Source organism: Schistocerca americana, chromosome 1 (assembly GCF_021461395.2).
Source record: "Schistocerca americana isolate TAMUIC-IGC-003095 chromosome 1, iqSchAmer2.1, whole genome shotgun sequence".
NCBI classification, from domain to species: Eukaryota; Metazoa; Arthropoda; class Insecta; order Orthoptera; family Acrididae; genus Schistocerca; species Schistocerca americana.
Genome location: NC_060119.1, coordinates 914,147,266 through 914,172,354, shown reverse-complemented (window position 1 = coordinate 914,172,354; position 25,089 = coordinate 914,147,266). Strand labels below are relative to the sequence as shown.

Sequence of the window (25,089 nt, the reverse complement as noted above, 5' to 3'; positions counted from 1 at the left end):
ATGGTTCACTTAGAAGCTTCCACTTTTGTAATGTCAGCTGCTATTGTTATCAGCTAAGGAGACTACAATCCATGATACAAAAATTATTGTGCTGAAAGTTATGTATAGAAAATACACCTAGCCAACAGGAATGCAAAGTGCAATGCAGAGTAGCAACACTTATAAAATAAGAATGAAAATAACTTAGAAATTAAATGCTGAAATTTAAAACAAAATTTTATTTGGTTTGTAATACATCTTATACAAAATGTTTGAAATCTCAGTCATGATTCTGAATCGCTATCACTCGATTCTATGTTGCTCATTTCTTCATACAGAGCATCATCCTCCGTACCATGTAGTGCATTGGATATTGAACATTTTTTAAATTCTTGTTGCACAGTCTGATTTGGAACACGCTTCCATACATCATAAATCCATCGGCAAACTTGCGACAAACTTGCCCGTTTTACACATCCTGTTGGTGTTAGTTGTCCGTTGCTTTTCGAAAGCCAGTCTGTACATGCGTTTAAGCTTGTTCTTAAATGGTTTATTTAAACAGACATCAAGTGGTCGCAGAAATGACATCATCCCACCTGGAATTACTGCCAAGTCTGTTTTGCTTTCCTCTAATTTTTGTTTTACTGCAGGTGCTGTATGGCCTGCGTACGCATCTAATACCAACAGACTGCCATAAACCAAGCATTGCGCCAGGATGATGATTCCACACACGCCAAATACATTCCAGCACCTTGTCCTCTGAAAATCACCCAGTTTTGTTTGCTCATACAATTACAGTTTTTGGAAACACTTCTGATTTCAGTAAAGTCTTTCACTTGAAAACTATGAATGGGTGTAATTTATGTCCATCTGCTGTGCAAGCAAGCATGACAGACATCTGCAGTTTTTCACCCCCTGATGTAAGAACACTTATGTCTTTCCTTCCTTTGGTGTAAACCATATAATTTGACAACATGTCAAAATATATGGGAGTTTGGTCAGCATTTCCTACCTGACCAAGAAGGTATTGCTTTTCTGTGCACTGCCTAATTACGAAGCGCTGAAATTCCAGAAGTTTTTCTTCATAGTTTTTCGGCAGCTTCTGTGCAACTGAAGTTCACCTCTGAAGCGAAAAACCCCAGTGCTTCATAAACAGATCAATCCAGCTGTGACTAGCCTTAACATTTTTGATTTTGTGGTCTCTAGTAATTTCATGTGCCTTAATTTTAAAAATTTCAGCATTCACAGGCAGGAATTTCTGACGATGTTCCATAACAAATTCATTTAAAATTACTTCTTGCACATGATATCAACCACACTTTGGCCTACTAAATGCTTTCTTGTTACTTGAACATTCAAATAATTTGTTTCTCTGCAGTCGCCATTGCCTGATGTTGCTCTCATCAATCCCGAATTGCAGACCTGCAGCATGATTAGATCTTTGTTCCATGAAAGAAATGTCTCCACTCTTGGATTTGGTACTATAATGAAGCACTTCACTATAGTTCACTAACATCAATAAGCACTTCACAAAATTCCATGAAGCAATAGGTGTCGCTACGTGAAATCTTAATGAGCCCCAGCATATCAACTCGTACAACAATCCTAGAGCCTTGTGCATTGTTGGTAATTTTGTGTAAAGAAATTTATTTTTGTTGCTATGAATATTTGAAAGGCTGCTACATTTGAAGATGAACAATACAGAATTTCTATTTACGGTACTTCGTTGGACAATGTATGAAACTGCAGTGGTCAAACCTTGGGGCGGAGAAAAAAGCTCGTCTTCTACCGTTTTTTTTTTTTTTTTTTTTTTAAATTTATTTACTGACACAGAGGTTTTGGCGCCAGTATTTATCTTTGTGCCTGCAAAACATGCCTGTGTACTGCTACGTATATTTGACAGCAGAAGTTAGTTGTGGCGGCATCTACCAACATTTTTCAGAACTTGCGCTTACTTTGCACTCGATTCTAAGCTGCAGGCGGTTTTTTGGATTACAAAAACCAGACAAAAAGTGAAGCTTAGATTCAAGTAAATACAGTATATGGCATGGAGAATCAACTTCACAGTGTGCATGTGAAGATCATGACGTACACATACACCACTGTAATTTAAAAGACGTAGAAATTGTGAGGTTCATGACATACACCATTGAGATAGACATTCAACCTTGTGAGAGTGTTAAATATTTGACACATGGTCCATTACAAAAATAAATAATTATAAACATTGTTAAGGATTTCAACCACCTTACACAAGATACTTGGTCCATAATATAAAATAAATTGTTATAAACACCGTTAAACGCTATAACCCCCTTTATATAGATGCCTTAAAGATTCTCATAAAAGATCAAGCATTCAGGAATACAAAAGAGAAAAAAGCGTCTGTGGAGAGGAGAGGGCAAGGGCGCTGAGGTGGGCATAGCAGGCAAGGGTAAGATCCGGATTAGAATTACCAGAAATAAATCAAACCACTCACGTTACTCATATATATACAATCTATACTGCAATATTATTTAAGTATGCACCCCTTTTTTGCCTTTTGTCATCTTGAATGCTTCATCTTTTATGAGAATCTTTAAGGGTTTTGTGTAAAGGGGTTTTGTAACCTTCAATGATGTTTACAATCATTAATTTTATATTGTGGAGTTGTATGAGACACGCTCTTATGAATGGTGGTTGTAATCCTTAATGATATTTATAACTGTACATTATTATAACAAACCATGTATCACATATTTAATGTTCTCACAGGTTGAACTTCTGTCCCTTAAATTACAATGGTGTATGTCATGATCTTCACATGCACAGTGTGTAGTTGGTTCTCCATGCCATATAATACAGTGTCATCTTGTACCTTTACAGAAATAATGTAAGCAGCTTGTTAAATAAACAGCTCCACTACCTGGTTCCCTGATATACCATAGATTGCACGGTGCATAACGTAATGTCGCTGTGATGATCTTTGACAGCTGTTTCACTTATGTTTATGTTGATTACTGCACAGAAACAGTGAAACTAGATAAAGTTACCCATTTTATTTCACAGTCTTATCCTGTTAATAAAGTATGCAAGTCACCAGCCAATTAACATATCACAAAAATGTTATCACTTTTACTTACAAAGCATTGGGTTTACATAACCAAAGATGTATATTTTAACAAGGACTTGCGATCCACACCAGTTAAATGATTTTTGACGTTTGTAACACTTAAAATGTAGATCTCATGATAAATTGTACAGTCAAATGGCGGCTGTATCCTTTAGTAAACATACCTAAGTGGCATTTCATGGATCTCATGGACTAGTACTGGTTACAGCAGAAAAGGGGAAGTATCTGTCTGAAAATTTAAGTGAGGCAAGTCTAAAAGCTCTAAGTTTAACACAGAGGTGGTTCAAATGTGGCCAAAATACCAGAGACTGTGGAAAGTACAGCTCCTTAAATGGCACACAGTAAAGTTGCTTGTTGGTGGTAAACAGGTAAACACTCAAGTGTATAAATTGTTGTGAAGTACGGATCATATTGAATTACAACTGTGATGAAGTATTAATATATATATATATATCTGCTTGTGTCTGTATGTGTGGATGGATATGTGCGTGTGTATACCTGTCCCTTTTTTCCCCCTAAGGTAAGTCTTTCCGCTCCCGGGATTGGAATGACTCCTTACCCTCTCCCTTAAAACCCACTTCCTTTCGTCTTCCCCTCTCCTTCCCTCTTTCCTGATGAGGCAACAGTTTGTTGCGAAAGCTTGAATTTTGTGTGTATGTTTGTGTTTGTTTGTGTGTCTATCGACCTGCCAGCGCTTTTGTTCGGTAAGTCACCTCATCTTTGTTTTTTTATTTATATATATATATATATATATATATATATATATATATATATATGTGTGTGTGTGTGTGTGTGTGTGTGTGTGTCTGTTCTGTTGGACATGTCTTATAGATCAGACACTACTTTTGTGATACAGAAACTGTGTGTGTGTGTGTGTGTGTGTGTGTGTGTGTGTGTGTGTGTGTATGTGTGTGTGTGAGTGAGTGAGTGGTGTAGAAACCTGCATTACTAATGAGATTGTGACAGCAATGTACGGTATAGTGATTTTTGTTTTATGCTTCTTCTGTTGTGGATGACGACACATTTCTCTGTGTAATGTATTGTCTTCCAGTGCTGGAGACATCAATAGAAGCTGTAACACCTCAGAAAGCAATTACAATCTCAGTCGGAAACTTGGGCTGTTCAGCTTGCTGAGTTTGTTTGAGATTATGACAGCTTTCTGAGTTGTTATAGCCTCCGATGATGTCTCCAGCATTAGGAGACAAAAATTTTGGGCAGAGAAATATGCATTGGACCACATTCTAATGCCCAAAAAACAAAAACCACCTGAATTGTATGTGTATTGTGTATTGAAACCAGAGACCTAAAAATGACAAAGAGGCTTCGTCCCTCAGTGGTTCACAACCCCACAACAGGCCACAGCAGTCCACCCACCCCACCGCCACCCCACATCGAACCCAGGGTTATTGTGTAGTTCGGCCCCCAGTGGACCTGCCTGGGAATGTCTCATACCAGACGAGTGTAACCCGAAATGTTTGTGCGGTAGAGTAATGATGGTGTACTCATACATGGAGACAGTGTTTGTGCAGCAATCACCGACATAGTGTAAATGAGGCTGAATAAAGGGAACCAGCCCACATACACTGAGGCAGATGGAAAACCGCCTTAAAAACCATCCACAGGCTGGCCGGCACACCGGACCTTGACACTAATCCACCGGGTGGATTCGTGCCGGGGACTGGCATGCCTTCCCGCTCAGGAAGCAGTTCGTTAGACCATGTGGCTAGCTAGGTGGGCCTGCATTCTATGACTATACAGAGTACCCCAGGAGGAATGGTAAATATTCTGGGATATGACAGGAATGATCATTAGGAGGAAAAATTTCTAGTAAACTTGGGCTCTAAAAAATTGTGTCCTATCCTATCCTTTGGGCTCTAAAACCCACACCTTCAGTTTCATGAAATGTATTTACAGTTGCATATAAGAACAACTGTATAACGGATTGACGACAATGAAAATTTATGCTGGATTGAGACTCAAATCTGGATTTCCAGCTTTACATGAGCTGTCACCTTAACCGCTTTGGCTATCAGTGCACAACTAATGGCCAGACCTAAATGTCCATAAGTTGTAGTTCCTGCATCACAACCTGATCTCGTACACACATTATGTAATTCGGGAGGACATTTTAATTGAAAGTTGCTGTCTAGTATTGGCAGATAAATACAATAATACAGTGCCTGTGTTGTTAAGAAGAATGCTGCAAAATTCCTTTATACGTGACGATGCAGCTTTCAATTAAAATGTCATTACGTATATGGAAATTGCATAAGGTGTGAACAAGCACAGGTTGTAATACAGGAATGATGACAACATATGGAAGTTCTGGTCTGCCTGTTCATTGTGCACTTGTAGCCAAAGCGGTTAAGGTGACCACTTACATAAAGCAGGAGATCTGAATTCAAATCCTGGTCTGGCACAAATTTTAAATGTCGTCATTCCCCTATACAGCTCGTGATTGTTTGCAATTGCAAATACATTTCATGTGTTTCATAATGGTTGTAGTTGCTGCAGTGCTTGTTCCTTCAGACATATGTGCATGTCTGAAGGAACATTGCATTATTCTTCTTAACAACACAGGCAGTCCAATATTGTCTTCATCTACAGCACTGTGATCCAAATCTCTTCTATTGCAAGCTGTATGCGTTTCATACTTTGGGTTGCAAGGTAATAGGACCGAAACAAGAAAAAATTGTTCAGTAAATATGGGCTCTAAAATGCAAACCTTAAGAGGTAAGAGCACTTCCTCATCTTTGATTCAGTGAAACAAATATTTTCTACTGTAAGCTCTTTGTTGTCCATACTTTGGGAGGAGATAGTATGGGTAAAAACAAGAAAAAATTTTTAGTAAACATGGGCTCTGAAACCGCATTTATTATGATGTGGGTGTGGCAAAGCTCTCTGCTCCATGGATACTATGCCTGTGAACCAACATACAAATGTTCCCTCTTATTATCATTGCTGAATATTGTTTATACTTATTTAAAAGTAATTACAGTGAGTTTATTTGGCATTTTATGGCAGTAGATGAAGCATGGAATTAAAATTATGTACAAGCATTGAAGGAGGGATTGAAGCAGCGTTTGGAAAACTTTGAAATTCCACTCAGGGAAGCAAACATTTGCAGGACAAGTCATCTCTACCTTTCCAGAACTCTCAAGGTATGGTTCACATATTATCACCAGAAAGGCTAAACCATCCCTGAGGTGTATTATACTTCAATGTTGGACAAATTTAAGATTTATATTTGTTTTCTAAACACCCACTTCTGACAAAAAAGTTCTCTTTTTATCAATAAAATATTTTCTTCAGCACACTTTTTATGGAAGCATGAAAGATCTTCATTTCAGAGAGACTTCACATTAGCCACATTCACAATATCTGAATTCCAGTAATTGCATTTTGCTCCCAGTCTTGATGAAATCACTGGTAGGATGAAAATTGACATTGTCTGATAAAATTTAGACTGAGATAACAAAGTTATTTGTACATTTGGATAACTTTATTTTACTGAGTGTATCAGAGAAGTGGAAATTTCTTGAACTACATGTACAGATTAAGAAGGTGAGTAAGATGAAAAATTTGCAGTTCAGGATTATCACTCCATTTTCAAGTACCAGAATGTGGTTTAAATTGTATGTCTGTATCAGAAGAAAATATATGCATACTCATTTTCATCATTGCCAATTAACATTTTACAATCATCACATGCACATTATTATACCAACATTTGTATTTTGTTTCAAATAAAGATTACACATATACTTCAGTTTGGTGCAATTTTGTGTTCATTATGCCTATGGGTGCCCAAAAGCTTAATAAAATCCTTTTATTCTGAATATTTCATTCATGTTGTAATGGCTTCATTATTCTCTTTACTGTTAATATATCCTGCTGTAAGCTCCAGCATTGCAAAACATATTGTCATCTTTGGGTGCACCCTTGTGTCTTATCAACTGATCTATAATTAGAATGAAATTTTCACTCTACAGCGGAATGTGCACTGATATGAAACTTCCTGGCAGATTAAAACTCCTCCAGGCTGTGGCTAAGCCATGTCTCCGCAATATCCTTTCTTTCAGGAGTACTAGTTTTGCAGGTTCGCAGAAGAGCTTCTGTAAAGTTTGGAAGGTAGGAGACGAGGTACTGGCAGAAGTAAAGCTGTGAGTATGGGGCGTGAGTCATACTTGGGTAGCTCAGTTGGTAGAGCACTTGCCCACGAATGGCAAAGGTCCCAAGTTCGAGTCCCGGTCTGGCACACAGTTTTAATCTGCAGGAAGTTTCTGATCTATAAGTGCTGTCCAACATTTTAAATGTGTATGCCCAATTGTAAACTATCATTAGAATGAATTTATGGATGCAAATAGTCTTCAACAGTAACATTTGCCCTGCTATCACTGAGCATGCTGTAGAACTTAACAAGGGGGTATGGGCAATTGTTTCACCACTTAGTTATTTTGGCCACACATACTTGGTTACTATCAATATTTATTATGCTAGACTGTCACCTTTTTCCACTACCTTGTGTGTGTGTGTGTGTGTGTGTGTGTATGTATGTGTGTGTGTGTGTGTGTGTGTGTGTGTGTGTGTGTGTGTGTGTGTGCACGCGCGCATGAATGCATGCAAAGCAGTCTCAGGCCAATAGTGCAACAACAGCTAGAACAGCTCCAAGGAGAGCATATTGAAACAGAAATATATCCCTCCTGGATATATGTGCAAGCAGTACAAAGGACTCCTTAAAATTCTCAGACATCAGTATCCAAAAATGCCCAAACCAATTTCACATTGATGCACACAGTCTTCTTTCCTTGGCTTTCCTTTTATTCCTTTTGTAGCAATTTGAACATTTTCAGGACATGATACCTCATCTATTTGTTCACAAATCTACTCCAGCAGTCAATAGCAACAAAATGTGAAGTCATGTAGAAACTGGTACCTCAAAGACTCACTGAGTCTCTCTTTCATCTGAAGCCATTATATATGTAATGGTTCTTGTTGCATGTTACTGTAGTTAATTAAAGTATCCAGAGGTCTAATGGTACCAATTATATTAGAGCATTATTTTGAAATTTTAAAGTTTTACTTATGACCTGTTAAATATATGTGGTTAAATGTGGTGCTTTCCAAATGACTTTCATTGTATTTAAATCTGCTCATATGTGTAATTGTATGGTCCAATAGATTTTGGTATGGAACACATCAAATAATCAAGACTTTACTACTCACTGTTTTTCCAGATGTAGTTTTACAGTGAAAATGATGTTCACATATCTCATTAAGAAATAGTGTCTAGAGTATTCATTAGAAATTTTAAAAAAAATTGCAGAAGATCCAGTCATTTAATATAAACTGTCCATCCTACTTAAGGATAAAATGGATTATTACGTTATTGCTACAGGTTGTGTTGTAAGGAATGGTCGAGACTATAGTGGAACAGCTAACGTATCTGTGACTGGTCTGCCGTGCCATTACTGGAATCATGAAAAGGTTAAATCATCTCTGGAGAAAGTTATTCCACATGAACTAAGATCAACATTAATTAATCACAATTACTGTCGCAATCTGAATGGGGGTGAAAGCCACCCTTGGTGTTTTGTTGGAGATGATGTTAGATTTGAATACTGTGATATTCCTATTTGCTGGACTACAGGTTTGTGCTGGATAAAATTGCGTATTTATTCATGCCTATGATAAGAACCACACATTATCAGATTATTCCATGAATAAAAGAAGAGCCATAACTGCAGTTTTTGTTTCAGGAATCAAGAAAACTCCAGTAATTCAAGGATGTGGGCCAAAGAAATTTGAGTGTCAGTTCAATGAGTGTATAGATGAATCCTGGGTTTGTGATGGTGATAAGGTTGCTGGCTGATTTTGTATCTAAATGTTTTTTCTCTTTGATTTTTTTTTTTAAATTAATAGATTAAAATATTTTTGAAGTAATATGACAAATTTCTTCCATGTGGTAGGACTGCAGTAATGGCCATGATGAGACAGATTGTGCATCTTATTTGGACAGTTTTTCAAAGTTCTCCTCAAGACGTTTGAAAGGTCATGATGTTGAAAAATGGTTATACACAAGTGTCAGCAAATGTGCTCGTAGATGCCTGGAAGCTACAGATTTCATATGTCATTCCTTTAACTATAAGTAAGTATTTAGGTCAAAATTTATGTCTGTTTTTAATTCATTGTTGACAGGGAATAGTGACAAGAAAAGGTAATAATGAATTGTGCTGTAGAAGGCTTTTTGTGCATTTGTGCTGTGGAGTGCTTTTTGCGCAAAAATCAGATTAAACCTTTATTATATCCTGCTGCTGAATAAAAAGTTGCAGTCTGCTGTGCCAGCACCTTGGCTCCTCATTCTTCACCACAGTCTGTGTACAATGCACTTTGCAGTCTACATAGCCACAAATGGATTTATCTTTCATTTAATGTCTTTTGATATGTATTTACCGTCTGCTGCATTAATTTTTTGTAACAGTTTATGAGACTGATCTTATGGAGGTAATAAAGGAAAGTACTTCTGAGCTATGACACAACTCTGTTTGACACATTCTACATCAGCTGAAAGTTTACATCATGAAGGGCTCCATGTTTGAGAATATATGTTTGTTAAGATTAGTGACCTTTACTTTTTAACTCTGAACTGTTGCTTATTGATTCTGTTCCAGAGTAAGTGTGTACTACTTCTTAACTTTAGTCTTTTTCTCCATTGCAATTTTTCCTGTGCTGAAAACTGAAAGCCCTTACCTAGCTTCAACTTTCTACCAGTAGTAGAAAGTATGCCTTTAGAAATTAGATTGTAATGATTTTCCCTTTAGGAAGATTGTAGCACTTCATAAACACAGGTGTTCTGTTTAACATGACTGACTTTTTTCTTAGCCCATACTACCAGATAGAATGTGTCTTCTAGTTTTATTTTTTATTTTTTGTGACATCATCTGCATTTTCATGGTATTCGTGTTCCATGGTGTGTGGGAAATCTTGTAGCCAGGACTGCAGAATGGAATAAATCACCAAACCAGCAGGTACTGCAAAATAGTCTAGCAGCAAAAATCATCCCACCTTGCAGACACTGTGTCCAGCCAACCCTTTGTACATACAAGAATACAAAACAAACTTTTAAACAGTATGAGATTCTAAATTACTTAAATAATAAAGTGAATACTTTCGAATATCACAACCATCATTCATTGGTCAGGCAGCCATTGGGTAGTGCATCATTTTCTCCAAAGCCATATAATACACCACATATCTCCTGTCTTAGATGAACAAGTCATTACATTCTTGCCACAAAATTAAACAAAGGGTATTCCTACTCATGAATAACTTTTGGCATTTACAAATTAAAACAGTGACAGTTTATCTGTTTGCTATAACCACCTTTTTAAACTTTGCAAACTGAAAACCATTAACATATGGTACTTGTACTAAGTATTTCTGAAGAAGAGAAATTTATTAACACCGAGTATTGATTTAAGTGTCAGGAAGTGGTTACTGAAAGTATTTGTATGTAGCATAGCCATGTATGGAAGTGAAACATGGACGATAACTAGTTTGGACAAGAAGAGAATAGAAGCTTTTGAAATGTGGTGCTACAGAAGAATGCTGAAGATTAGATGGGTAGATCATATAACTAATGAGGAGGTATTGAATAGGATTGGGGAGAATAGAATTTTGTGACACAACTTGACTAGAAGAAGGGATCGGTTGGTAGGACATGTTCTGAGGCATCAAGGGATCACCAATTTAGTATTGGAGGGCAACATGGAGGGTAAAAATCGTAGAGGGAGACCAAGAGATGAATACACTAAACAGATTCAGAAGGATGTAGGTTGCAGTAGGTACTGGGAGATGAAGAAGCTTGCAGAGGATAGAGTAGCAGGGAGAGCTGCATCAATCCAGTCTCAGGACTGTTGACCACAACAACAACACTAAGTATTATTTCATGTAATTCTATTTTAAACCATTGTAAACCATGACATAATCCTAATCATGTTATCCGCAAACCACCCAAAAAGAAACAGTAATGATTGATCATAGTTCTGTATTTGATCTCAAGTGTGCTTTTATCAAGATTACACAAACACCCTTACCCAGTAGCCACTAATTCCATATGAATGGAAATTATTGAAGTAAATAATAATTGCAAAATGTTCTGATTATAAAATATTTTTTACATTGTCTCTGCTTCTTTATACAAGTGGACTATCCAAAAAGAGGGCTGGTAAACTAGTTGCACCTCTATTTTAAACTATCAATAGTTTGGTTAAACAGGATGAATATTTATTGCTTAATCAGGCCCGTGTGCCCCTTCAGTTCTATATGTATGGTAAATATCATAATATTTTAAGCATAAGTTATCTGTAAGTTGCTTTCATTTAGTTACCACTGTAGCACACACTTAAATTCTGTTAGTCAAACTAAACATATTTGGATTACTCAAGGTAAAAGATGTAAGCTTTTCAACAATAACACACAGACACACACACACCACACACACACACACACACACACACACACACACACACACACACACACACACAGAGACAGACAGACAATTAACAATCTTTTGTTGCCTTTCTTACTATACCTCTTTATTCTTTATTTTATATGTTATGAACAGCTCATAAAGCTCAGACTACTGTGTCTTTCTTATTCGCTTATTATATCAGTGTATGAAATAGGTCATGTAGATAGGTTCCTTTACTTTGCTGCTTTGAAGAAAACCCCAGAACCAATGGTTTATCCTTCCACCAATGGATATTCCTCAAAACAAGCATCCAAGTTTCACAGTGATAGTGCCCCTTGTTTCACCCTCTGTTCAGGCATAGGTCACTTTTTCTTTTTTCCATCTACACCATAAACACCAATCAGTGTAATTGCTGATATTTGTTTTATGGTTATAAGGCTGTGGTCCAAGGCATAATTCTCTGCCCAATATTTCATCTTCCAATGCTGGAGGCATCATCAGAGGCTTTGATGACTCAGAAAGCAGTACAGTCCCGAACAAGCTCATCAAACAAAACTGTTTATATGTAACTTGATGATGTCATCAGTCCACTACCTAAGATGGTGGAGTTGAGCCTATGTGTGCTGTGGAACCTGTAGTGCCATTTATTTTACTTAGCAGTAAGGCCAACAACTTACCTAATTTCAGTCCTTCTTTTCTGTTAAAATTGTTTCCGTGCTTCTGACTTTCTATGACCTCTCTGTACATCCGAGTCTCATAATTATTATGCAGTGTTAAATATTCATGCACCTTTCTTGTTGGCTTAAACACTTTATCAGTACCATGTTGTCTGAGTACTTTACTGAAGCTTTTTACCTAAACAAGCTGCCAAAGAAACAGTCATAGAATCAGCCAGGATATTGCTTAGGAGAAAACCAACTAGCAGTAATTCAATGAAAGATAAGATGGAAGTTCTCTGAGATTTAAATTCTGATAAAAACATTCTAATTCATCCAGCAGATAAAGACAATACTACAGTCATAATGAAGAAAGAAGACTAATGCAGTAAAGTTCAGGACTTATTAGAACCAGGAAGATACAGAGAACTCATGGGAGATCCCACAACTTCTGTTCTCAGGCTAATGGATTAGCTATTAAAGGCCTCTTTAATTTTTCCCATTGACAAGAAGGTCTCATCAAATCAGAAGCATTGTCACCAGCATTGTATAGTCTACCAAAAATACACAAACAGGGAGGGTGTTCCATTGAGACCAATTGTTAGCACCATTAATTACCTGAGGTATGAAATTGCCGAACATGTAGCCACTCTCCAGTAATCACTTATAAGAAAAACTGACACTTATATTGCAGATTCTGGTCATTTTTTGGAAAATTAAAATCTTTTAGGCTAAGCGCAAGTGTTATTATGATCAGGCTCAATGTCGTATCACTGTTTACTAGGGTTATTCTTCATGAGGTTATTTCATAGTTGGAAAGTATTTTTACAAAGGATATGGTAGATCTCTTTAGACATTATCTCGCATCAACTACTTTCAGTGGGACAACAAATTCTGTGAGTAAACTGATGGTGTGGCCTTGGGGATCCCATGCAGTCCAGTTGCAGATAATTTTTGTATGGAAATATCTGATTAAGCAGTTCTTCATAGAAGCAGTTCTTCAGACAATGAGGAAAAAACACTTATGTATCAAAATAACGTATGGGAATGCAGTGATGTGACGTCATTGACAACCACTGATATTTCAACAGGAGCACACCCTGCCATTTTCAAGGCAAAACTGCAATTAGTAAGCACTGTGCAAGCGAATTTAAAACCCTTCCATATAGATGACATGCACACACATGCGCGCGCCCACACACACACACACACACACACACACACACACACACACACACACATATTTTAAACACTAGTGCAATTACAAAACAAAGATCGATGGGTGAATGGTTGAGGTAGCATAAACTCTGTCCCTCTGTTTTTTGACAAGTGAGAGAGCAGGATTCCACGCAGAATTTAAACAAAAACCACCATCTCTATCCATAAGGTTACTTGCTAATTTAATTTCAACAGCTTCCTTAATGAAACTGTCCCAATAGCTGGAAGTGCATGCCAGAATCTCCATCTTGTTACATTCCACAGGATGAACAGTGCCAAGACAATGTTCTGGGTGTGTATGCCACATATGCTCAGTACACCGGTTCTCAACAGTCCTAATACTTTGACCAATATATGACATGCCACAGCTGCAAGGAATATGGTAGATACCCACCTTATGCAAAACAAGATCATCCTTTATAGAACCTAAAAGGATCCTGATCTTAGATGGTGGACAAAAAGAAAACTTCACATCATGTTTCCACAAAATCTGACTGGTCCTGTTCAAAATGCTCCCTGCGTAAGACAAAAAGGCTATAGACTTTGGGTGCCACCTTGGGAGCAGTCACCCAGTGCACAGCTGGTTGATAGTGCAATGCACATCTAATCTGCCTTTCACTATAACCATTCTGACGAAAAGTGACTTTGAGATGGGATAACTCAGGTGACAAGCTCTCGGGGTCTGAGATGTCATGGGCCCTGTGAACCAAGGTACAAAGTACCCCTTCACATTGAGTTGGATGGTGACAGCTATCAGCCTGCAGATACCAGTCAGTGTGAGTAGGCTTCCTATAAATGGCATATCCCAATGTACTAGCCACCTTCATCCTAACCAACTCATCATGGAAGGGATGGGAGCCATCTCTTTCCATCTCCATTGCAAAACGAATATCCAGATGTTCTAAAAAATTGGTCAAATTTTCACTGCCATGAGGCCAAATAACAAAGCTATTGTCTACATATCTGAAAACATGCATGTTTTGAAGCCACTGGCTCCAAGACATGTTTATCGAAATCTTCCACAAACAAATTGGTAATAGTAGGAGACATCAGGCTTCCCTTCACAACTGCATTTGTCCACTTGTAGAACTGGTCATTGAATAAAAAGTAATTCAAATCAACACATGTCAAAATAGGTTTGTTAATTTAACACCAAACCTAACCTCAGTCAACCATAATGAATCAGACAGGGGAACATGAGTGAAGAGAGAGACCACATCAAAACAAACTAGAATATCAGAGTCAGTCAAATGCAGTCCCTCTAAATGACATAAGAAATCTGCCAAGTTCTTAATGTGGTCCTTACACTGACAACTTATGGGGCTGAACAGAGTAGGAATGTATTTTGCTACGTGATATGTCAGAGCACCAATGTTTCTCGAAATTGGACAAAGAGGAACCCCCTCGTCGTGGACCTTAGGGGGGCCATATAACCTAGGAGGGCACAACACAATAAGAATTGACACTCTTGACAGTCTCCTGTGATAAGGAACTTTTCTTCAGGAGAATTTTGGTCTTTGGTGGTTGGGAGATGGTGGTTTTTCTTTAAATTCTGCAAGGAATCCTGCTCTCTCACTTGTTGAAAAGCAAAGGACAGAGTTTATGCTACCTGACCCATTGGTTATTAATATCACTATTGATAACTTTTGACATCGGTCATCTCTCATTTGTGATGGTGACGGTGCTAGTGTTTACTGTCTGAGTGTGTTTTATCTTTATGGAGTTCCTTGAAAACTGAGGTTTGAAATTGACTTGCACAGCATTTACTTGCTGCAGTTTTGCCCTGAAAATGCCAGGGTGTGCTCCTTTCAAAATATCAGCAGTTGCCGACGATGTCACCTTACTGCATTCCTGTAAGTTATTTGAACATTGTATATGCTGGGAGAAACTAATATCTCATGAATCATTATGTAGGTACATATGTGGATGATACTTCATTATATGGCCTCATGGAGAAAAAGAACTCTCTGAAATTTTTAAATTTTCTTATTACTAATAATCCTAATATGAAGTTCACTATGCCAAAAAATGAAATTTCATTTTTATATGTGCAGATAGTTAGAAAACATGACAGAACGTTTCTAGTATAAAGAATACAGAAAGCCCGTTCATACATATGGATACCTGCACAGAAATTCCTGACACCATTCCAGGCAGATAAGAGGAGTGATCAGTTGTTGGTACTCTGGGATAAAAGAAACTGTGAACCAGAGTACTTGGAGGACATGCTTGATTGTTTAAGAAGAGGCTTCAGAAGAAATGGCTGCTCTGACAGAGAGATAAATAGGGCACATCATGCTAAAAAGTCTAAAGAAAAACTTTTGTTTCCATTTTTAAAAACTGTCACAGACTGCACAGCAAAGTGCTCAGAAAACATGATATTGATACAGTGTTTAAGCCAACAGGAAAGGTAGGCAAATATTTGAACACTGCAAAGGACCTACCTTCGCTGCTTGCCACAGCAGGAGTATCTAAAATCCATTGCATCTAAGAGTCAGTGTACATAGGAACTACAAATAGAAGCATTAACCCCCACCATAAGAAACACAAGAGCAATTGTTGCCTGGGCAAGAAGGATAAATCAGCAGTAGCAGATCATTCACTAGGACCATGAGACCATCAAATTTATTTATCTGAAACTGTGGTTTTAGCAAGATGCAGGATGTGCAGAGAGGCCATAGAAAATCAAAAGCATAAAACAATTTTTGGAATTAGATAAGGTGTACCTTATGCTAAGTAAAAAAAAGCAGTATCAATTCTCCCACACTACAAGTTCCACAGCATACATTATCCCAACTCCATGATCTTAGGCAGCAGTCTGATGACAGCACAAACTGATCATTGCATAGGTACAAATAAACAGTTTTGCTTGCTAGGTCCGTTTGATTCTATAACTGCTTTCTAAGTCTTTAAAGCCTGTGATAATGTCTCCAGGTTTGGAACACAGAACATTAGGCAAAGAATTATGCTTTGTACCACAGCCTTATGTCCAAAAAAACAAATATCTGCAGTTATATAAATACCACCCATGAAAGCCTGTGTTCTGTGATTACACCACTCATTTCTTCTCTACCCTTCTATATTTTGAGACAAACTACTCCTATTCTACATAGAACCTGTACCTCATTACTGAGCTTCCTCATCTGCTTTTTGTCAAGTGTATTCCTCTCCATTCAACTCACCATGGCCAATATTATAATTTTCATGTATTAAAAGCACATTTTACTGTTGTGCCTTTATATATCTGCATGTAGCTTTCAACTGTATCCCATCTGTATCTCACATGGGTGTTAGTACATCAATTGTTACTGTATGTGGGTCCCTTGCCTTTACTTTCCACAATCAACATGATGTCATTAATAGGCAATATTACATCTACATCTACATCTACACTCCTGGAAATGGAAAAAAGAACACATTGACACCGGTGTGTCAGACCCACCATACTTGCTCCGGACACTGCGAGAGGGCTGTACAAGCAATGATCACACGCACGGCACAGCGGACACACCAGGAACCGCGGTGTTGGCCGTCGAATGGCGCTAGCTGTGCAGCATTTGTGCACCGCCGCCGTCAGTGTCAGCCAGTTTGCCGTGGCATACGGAGCTCCATCGCAGTCTTTAACACTGGTAGCATGCCGCGACAGCGTGGACGTGAACCGTATGTGCAGTTGACGGACTTTGAGCGAGGGTGTATAGTGGGCATGCGGGAGGCCGGGTGGACGTACCGCCGAATTGCTCAACACGTGGGGCGTGAGGTCTCCACAGTACATCGATGTTGTCGCCAGTGGTCGGCGGAAGGTGCATGTGCCCGTCGACCTGGGACCGGACCGCAGCGATGCACGGATGCACGCCAAGACCGTAGGATCCTACGCAGTGCCGTAGGGGACCGCACCGCCACTTCCCAGCAAATTAGGGACACTGTTGCTCCTGGGGTATCGGCGAGGACCATTCGCAACCGTCTCCATGAAGCTGGGCTACGGTCCCGCACACCGTTAGGCCATCTTCCGCTCACGCCCCAACATCGTGCAGCCCGCCTCCAGTGGTGTCGCGACAGGCGTGAATGGAGGGACGAATGGAGACGTGTCGTCTTCAGCGATGAGAGTCGCTTCTGCCTTGGTGCCAATGATGGTCGTATGCGTGTTTGGCGCCGTGCAGGAGAGCGCCACAATCAGGACTGCATACGACCGAGGCACACAGGGCCAACACCCGGCATCATGGTGTGGGGAGCGATCTCCTACACTGGTCGTACACCACTGGTGATCGTCGAGGGGACACTGAATAGTGCACGGTACATCCAAACCGTCACCGAACCCGTCGTTCTACCATTCCTAGACTGGCAAGGGAACTTGCTGTTCCAACAGGACAATGCACGTCAGCATGTATCCCGTGCCACCCAACGTGCTCTAGAAGGTGTAAGTCAACTACCCTGGCCAGCAAGATCTCCGGATCTGTCCCCCATCGAGCATGTTTGGGACTGGATGAAGCATCGTCTCACGCGGTCTGCACGTCCAGCACGAACGCTGGTCCAACTGAGGCGCCAGGTGGAAATGGCATGGCAAGCCGTTCCACAGGACTACATCCAGCATCTCTACGATCGTCTCCATGGGAGAATAGCAGCCTGCATTGCTGCGAAAGGTGGATATACACTGTACTAGTGCCGACATTGTGCATGCTCTGTTGCCTGTGTCTATGTGCCTGTGGTTCTGTCAGTGTGATCATGTGATGTATCTGACCCCAGGAATGTGTCAATAAAGTTTCCCCTTCCTGGGACAATGAATTCACGGTGTTCTTATTTCAATTTCCAGGAGTGTACATTTATACTCTGCAAGCCACCCAACAGTGTGTGGTGGAGGGCTACAGTCATTACCTCCCTTTCCTGTTCCAGTCATGTATGGGTCGCGGGAAGAACGACTGCTGGAAAGCCTACATGCGCGCTCGAATCTCTCTAATTTTACATTCGTGATCTCCACGGGAGGTATAAGTATGGGGAAGCAATATGTTTGATACCTCATCCAGAAACGCACCCTCTTGAAACCTGGACAGCAAGCTACACCGCAATGCCGAGCACCTTTCTTGCAGAGTCTGCCACTTGAGTTTGCTAAACATCTCCGTAACGCTATCACGGTTACCAAATAACCCTGTGACGGAACGCACCACTCTTCTTTGAATCTTCTCTATCTCCTCAGTCAACCAGACCTGGTACGGATCCCACACTGATGAGCAATATTCAAGTATAGGTCGAACGAGTGTTTTGTAAGCCACCTCCTTTGTTGATGGACTGCTGCAACTTCTCTGTATACTACAGCATCATCCGCGAAAAGCCGCATGGAACTTCCGACATTATCTACTAGGTCATTTATATATATTGTGAAAAGCAATGGTCCCATAACACTCCCCTGTGGCATGCCAGAGGTTACTTTAACATTTGCAGACGTCTCTCCATTGAGAACAACATGCTGTGTTCTGTTTGCTAAAAACTCTTCACTCCAGCCACACAGCTGGTCTGATATTCTGTAGGCTCTTACTTTGTTTATCAGGCAACAGTGTGGAACTGTATCGAACGCCTTCCGGAAGTCAAGGAAAATGGCATCTACCTGGGAGCCTGTATCTAATATTTTCTGGGTCTCATGAACAAATAAAGCGAGTTGGGTCTCACACGATCGCTGTTTCCGGAATCCATGGTGATTCCTACAGAGTAGATTCTGGGTTTCCAGAAATGACATGATACGCGAGCAAAAAACATGTTCTAAAATTCTACAACAGATCGACGTCAGACACTTAGGTCTATAGTTTTGCACATCTGCTCGACGACCCTTCTTGAAGACTGGGACTACCTGTGCTCTTTTCCAATCATTTGGAACCTTCCGTTCCTCTAGATACTTGTGGTACACGGCTATTAGAAGGGGGGCAAGTTCTTTCGCGTACTCTGTGTAGAATTGAATTGGTATCCTGTCAGGTCCAGTGGACTTTCCTCTGTTCAGTGATTTCAGTTGCTTTTCTATTCCTTGGACACTTATTTTGATGTCAGCCATTTTTTAGTTTGTGCGAGGATTTAGAGAAGGAACTGCAGTGCGGCCTTCCTCTGTGAAACAGCTTTGGAAAGAGGTGTTTAGTATATCAGCTTTATGCGTGTCATCCTCTGTTTCAATGCCATCATCATCCCGGAGTGTCTGGATATGCTGTTTTGAGCCACTTACTGTGATTTAACATAAGACCAGAACTTCCTAGGATTTTCTGTCAAGTCGGTACATAGAATTTTACTTTCGAATTCACTGAACGTTTCACACATAGCCCTCCTTATGCTAACTTTGACATCGTTTAGCTTCTGTTTGTCTGAGAGGTTTTGGCTGCATTTAAATTTACAGTGAAGCTCTCCTTGCTTTCACAGTAGTTTCCTAGCTTTGTTGTTGAACCGCGGTGGGTTTTTCACGTCCCTCATAGTTTTACTCGGCACGTACCTGTCTAAAACGCATTTTACGATTGCCTTGAACTTTTTCCATAAACACTCAACATTCTCAGTGTTGGAACAGAAATTTTTGTTTTGATCTGTTAAGTAGTCTGAAATCTGCCTTCTATTACTCTTGCTAAACAGATAAACCTTCCTCCCTTTTTTAATATTCCTATTTACTTCCATATTCAGGGATGCTGCAACGGTCTTATGATAACTGATCCCCTGTTCTGCACTTACAGAGTCAAAAAGTGTGGGTCTGTTTGTTATCAGTAGGTCCAAGATGTTATCTCCATAAGTCGGTTCTCTGTTTAATTGCTTGAGGTAATTTTCAGATAGTGCATTCAGTATAATGTCACTTGATGCTCTGTCCCTACCACCCGTCCTAAACATCTATATCTGGTAAATTGAAATCTCCACCTAAGACTATAACATGCTTAGGAAATTTATGTGAAATGAATTCCAGATTTTCTTTTAACTAAAATATATAATTTCTTAATTAGTAACTTCATTGTTTCAGGGATTTATAACATAAGCTACTTGGGAAAGCATTCCAACACAAAACTTTAAATAATGTTTGTGGCTAGATAATTTTCAGAAATATACAAACACTTTGAGTGTTATTGGTATTCCTTATTTATAATCACTTATTATGTAAGCACTATGGGTGTGATAGTGAAATCACACACACACCTAGTTAATGTAATATATACATACAGAAAACACTCTTTTTACACTTTTCAATGGACTGACACAAAAATGCATAAGGAAGTATCAAGTAAAGGAAAGCATAGGCAACAAAATAAGCTGTAGATTTCAAGCCAATTGTTCTCTGTTTATGAAGACTGCAACTTTAGTGTTTTAACTGATATTATATTAAAAGTTTTATTTACTGTATTTTTATAATGATTATCAATAATAAGTCTCACATTAGAACACAAATATCTTTTTAATGTGGTTTCACAGAAGACTTTTGCATCAGTGCTTTATTGAAACCATTGCGCATGATCAGAACTAAGAAAGAAACTTGTGTTTGGGTGTGTTAGCACTCAGCCACTGTCTTTGTGATAATCACAAAGGCAGTGGCTGAGTGTTGACACACAGAAATTCACACACAGGTGGCAGTCTTCATAAACAGAGAACAATTGGCATGAAATCTACAGCTTGTTGCTGACAAGGAGGTCACTTGGCTCAGGGACATCCAGGGTGAGAAGGAAGGCAGAAATTGTCATCATATTATGGAGCATCTTGAGGAGGAATGTTTACATCTGACATCAGGTCATACCAACGTAAGACTGCATGCCTAGTATGTATTAATGTGTTTCAAACATTGGAAAATCCAGGATGGAATGTAACAATACCAGAGAAGGAAAGTTGCTACTCACCATATTGCGGAGATGCTGAGTCATGATAGGCACAACAAAAATATTCACACAATAAAAGCTTTCGACCATAAGGCCTTTGTCAGCAGTAGACACAACACACACACGCACACACACACACACTCACGTAAACGCAACTTGCACACACATCTGCAGTCTCAGAGAGCTGAAACCACACAGCAAACAGGAGCACCAGTGCATGATGGGAGTGGTGACTGGGTGGTGGTAAAAAGGAGGCTGTGGCGGGAAGGGAGAGGGATAGTATGGTGGGAGTGGCAGACAATGAAGTGTTGCAGTTTACACGGAGGGCAGGAGAGAAGGTGTAGAGGGGGGAGGGGGTAAGTAGCAGAAAGGAGAGAAATAAAAGAAATAAAAATACTGGGTGTGGCAGTGAAATGATGGCTGTGTAATGCTGGAATGGGAATTGGGAAGAGGCTGGGCATGTGAGGACAGTGACTAACGAAGGTTGAGGCCAGGAGAGTTACGGGAACATAGGATGTATTGCAGGGAAAGTTCCCACCTGCGCAATTCAGAAAAGCTGGTGTTGGTGGGAAGGATCCATATGGCACTGGCTGTGAAGCAGTCTTTGAGATGAGGGATATCACATTTGGCAGCATGTTCAGCAATAGGGTGGTCTATTTGTTTATTGGCCACTGTTTCTTGGTGGCCGTTCATGCGGACAGACAGCTTGTTGGATGTCAGGCCTACATAGAATGCAGCACAGAGGTCGCAGCTTAGCTTGTAAATCACATGACTGGTTTCACAGGTAGCTCTGCCTTTGATGGGATTGGTGATGTCAGTGCCTGGACTGGAGTAGGTGCTGGTAGGAGGATGTATGGGACAGGTCTTGCATCTAGGTCTATTACTGGGGTATGAGCCATGAGGTAAGGGATTGGGAGCAGGGGTTGTGTAAAGATGAACGAGTATATTGTGTAGGTTCGGTGGACGGTGGAATACCATGGCAGGAGGGGTGGGAAGGATAGTGGGCAGGAAATTTCTCATTTCAGGGCACGATGAGAGGTAATTGAAACCCTGGCGGAGAATGTAATTCAGTTGCTCCAGTCCCGGATGGCACTGAGTTACGAGGGGAATGCTCCTTTGTGGCTGGACTGTTGGACTTTGGGAGGTGGTGGGAGGCTGGGAAGATAAGGCACAGGAGATTTGTTTTTGTACAAGGCTGGGAGGATAATTACGGTAAGTGAAGGCTTCAGTGGCACCCTTGGTATATTTTGAGAGGGACTGCTCATCACTGCAGATGCGACGACCTCAAATGGCTAAGCTGTACAGAAGGGAATTCTTGGTATGGAATGGGTGGCAGCTGTTGAAGTGGAGGTATTGCTGGTGGTTAGTAGGTTTGATGTGGATGGAGGTATTGATGTAGCCATCTCTGAGGTGAAGGTCAACATCTAGGAAGGTGGCTTGTTGGGTTGAGTAGGACCATGTGAAGCAAATGGGGGAGAAGTTGTTGAGGTTCTGGAGGAATGTGATTAAGGTGTCCTCGCCTTCAATCCAGATAGCAAAGATGTCATCAATGAATCTGAAACATGTGAGGGGTTTAGGATTATAGGTTTTTAGGAAGGATTCCTCTAGATGGCCTATGAATAGGTTAGCATAGGATGGTGCCATGCGGGTGCCCATAGCCATACCGCGGATTTGTTTGTAGGTAATGCCTTCAAAGGAGAAGTAATTGTGGGTGAGGATATAGTTCGTCATGGTGACTAGGAAGGAGGTTGTTGGTTTGGATGCCATAGGTCATCTGGAATGGTAGTGTTCGATAGCAGTAAGGCCATGGGCATTAGAAATGTTAGTGTACAGGGAGGTGGCATCAATAGTGATGAGCAGGGCACTGTGTGGTAAAGGGACAGGAACTGTGGAGAGTCGGTCGAGGAAATGGTTGGTATCTTTTATATAGGAGGATAGGTTCCGGGTAATAGGCTGAAGGTGTTGGTCTATGAGAGCAGAGATTCTCTCAGTGAGGGCACAGTAACCGGCCACAAAGGGGTGCTTGGGTTTCAGATTCATTGATGACATCTTTGCTGTCTGGAATGAAGATGAGGACACCTTAATCACATTCCTCCAGAACCTGGTCCTACTCAACCCAACAAGCCACTTTCCTCGATGTTGACCTTCACCTCAGAGATGGCTATATCAGTACCTCCATTCATATCAAACCTATTAACCACCAGCAATACCTCCACTTCAACAGCTACCACCCATTCCATACCAAGAAGTCCCTTCTGTACAGCATAGCCATCCAAGGTCGTCGCATCTGCAGTGATGAGCAGTCCCTCTCAAAATATACCAAGTGTCTCACTGAAGCCTTCACTGACTGTAATTATCCACCCATCCTTGTACAAAAACAAATGTCCCATGCCTTATCTTCCCAGTCCCTCACCACCTCCCACAGTCCGGCCACAAAGGAGCATTCCCCTCGTAACTCAGTACCATCCGGGACTGGAGCAACTGAATTACATTCTCTGCCAGGGATTTGATTACCTCTTATCGTGTCCCGAAATGAGAAATGTCCTGCCCACTATCCTTCCCACCCCTCCTACTATGGCATTCCACTGTCCACTGAACCTACACAATATACTCATCCATCCTTACACAACCCCTGCTCCCAATCTCTTACCTTATGGCTCATAGACCTAGATGCAAGACCTGTCCCATACATCCTCCTACCACCACCAACTCCAGTCGGGTCACTAACATCACCAATCCCATCAAAGGCAGGGCTACCTGTGAAACCAGTCATGTGATTTACAAGCTAAGCTGCAACCTCTGTGCTGCAGTCGATTTAGGCGTGACAACCAATAAGCTGTCTGTCCGCATGAATGGCCACCGACAAACTGAGGCCAAAAAACAAGTAGACCACCCTGTTGCTGAACATGCTGCCAAACATGATACCCCTAATCTCAATGACTGCTTCAGAGCCTGTGCCATGTACATCCAACCCACCAACACCAGCTTTTCTGAATTGCGCAGTTGGGAACTTTCTCTGCAATACATCCTACGTTCCCGTAACTCTCCTGGCCTTAACCTTCGTTAGTCATTGTCCTCACATGCCCAGCCTCTTCCCTGTTCCCATTCCAGCACTAAATAGCCGTCATTTCACCACCACACCCAGTCTTTTAATTTCTTTTTATTTCTCTCCTTTCCACTACTTATCCCCTCTCCCCTATGCACCTTCTCTCCCGTCCCTTGTCTAAACTGCAACACTTCACTGTCTGCTACTCCCACCATACTATCTTTATCCCTCGCCGCCACAGCCTCCTCCTTACCCCCACCCAGTCGCCACTCCCATCATGCACTGGTGCTGCTGTTCGCAGTGTGGTTTGAGCTCTCTGAGACTGGAGATGTTTGTGCAAGTTGCGTTTATGTGAGTGTGTGTGTGTGTGTGTGTGTGTGTGTGTGTGTGTGTGTGCGCACGTGTGTGCATGTGTGTCTACTGCTGAGAAAGGCCTTATGGTCGAAAGCTTTAATTAATGTGTTTCATGTGGAAATAATGGTTATTTGTGAAAGCTCATTACAGAGACAGTCATCTTCAAAAGTTGCATTTGTTTGTGCAAACAAACATGAACATGAAATTAAATTAAAGCTGTTGTAATACACCACAATGAGCAGAAGGAAGGTTGCTACTAGAGTCATGATCTTCAGATCATTATTTTCATTAAGGCAATGACTCATCATACTTTCCCACCCTTACAAACACTGGAAACCTAAAATACAGGCAGCCATGACTCAACATGCCAACAATGAAAATCTTACCACACCAACACTACATTATGTGATCAGTAGTTTTGTGTACAGTTTGTGTTT

The 25,089-nt window shown here is 40.5% G+C and overlaps 1 protein-coding gene across 3 annotated transcripts in view; it reads left to right on the top strand.

Annotated features, from left to right (window-relative positions):
* Positions 1–25,089, top strand: part of LOC124615258 (serine protease svh-1-like) — a 451,576-nt gene that overhangs the window by 222,010 nt on the left and 204,477 nt on the right. For all 3 annotated transcript variants that reach the window (XM_047143026.1, XM_047143011.1, XM_047143016.1), the window contains 3 exons: positions 8,490–8,741; positions 8,851–8,951; positions 9,061–9,239. In XM_047143026.1, coding sequence (XP_046998982.1) covers positions 8,490–8,741; positions 8,851–8,951; positions 9,061–9,239 — 532 coding nt within the window. The remainder of the gene's footprint in view (positions 1–8,489; positions 8,742–8,850; positions 8,952–9,060; positions 9,240–25,089) is intronic.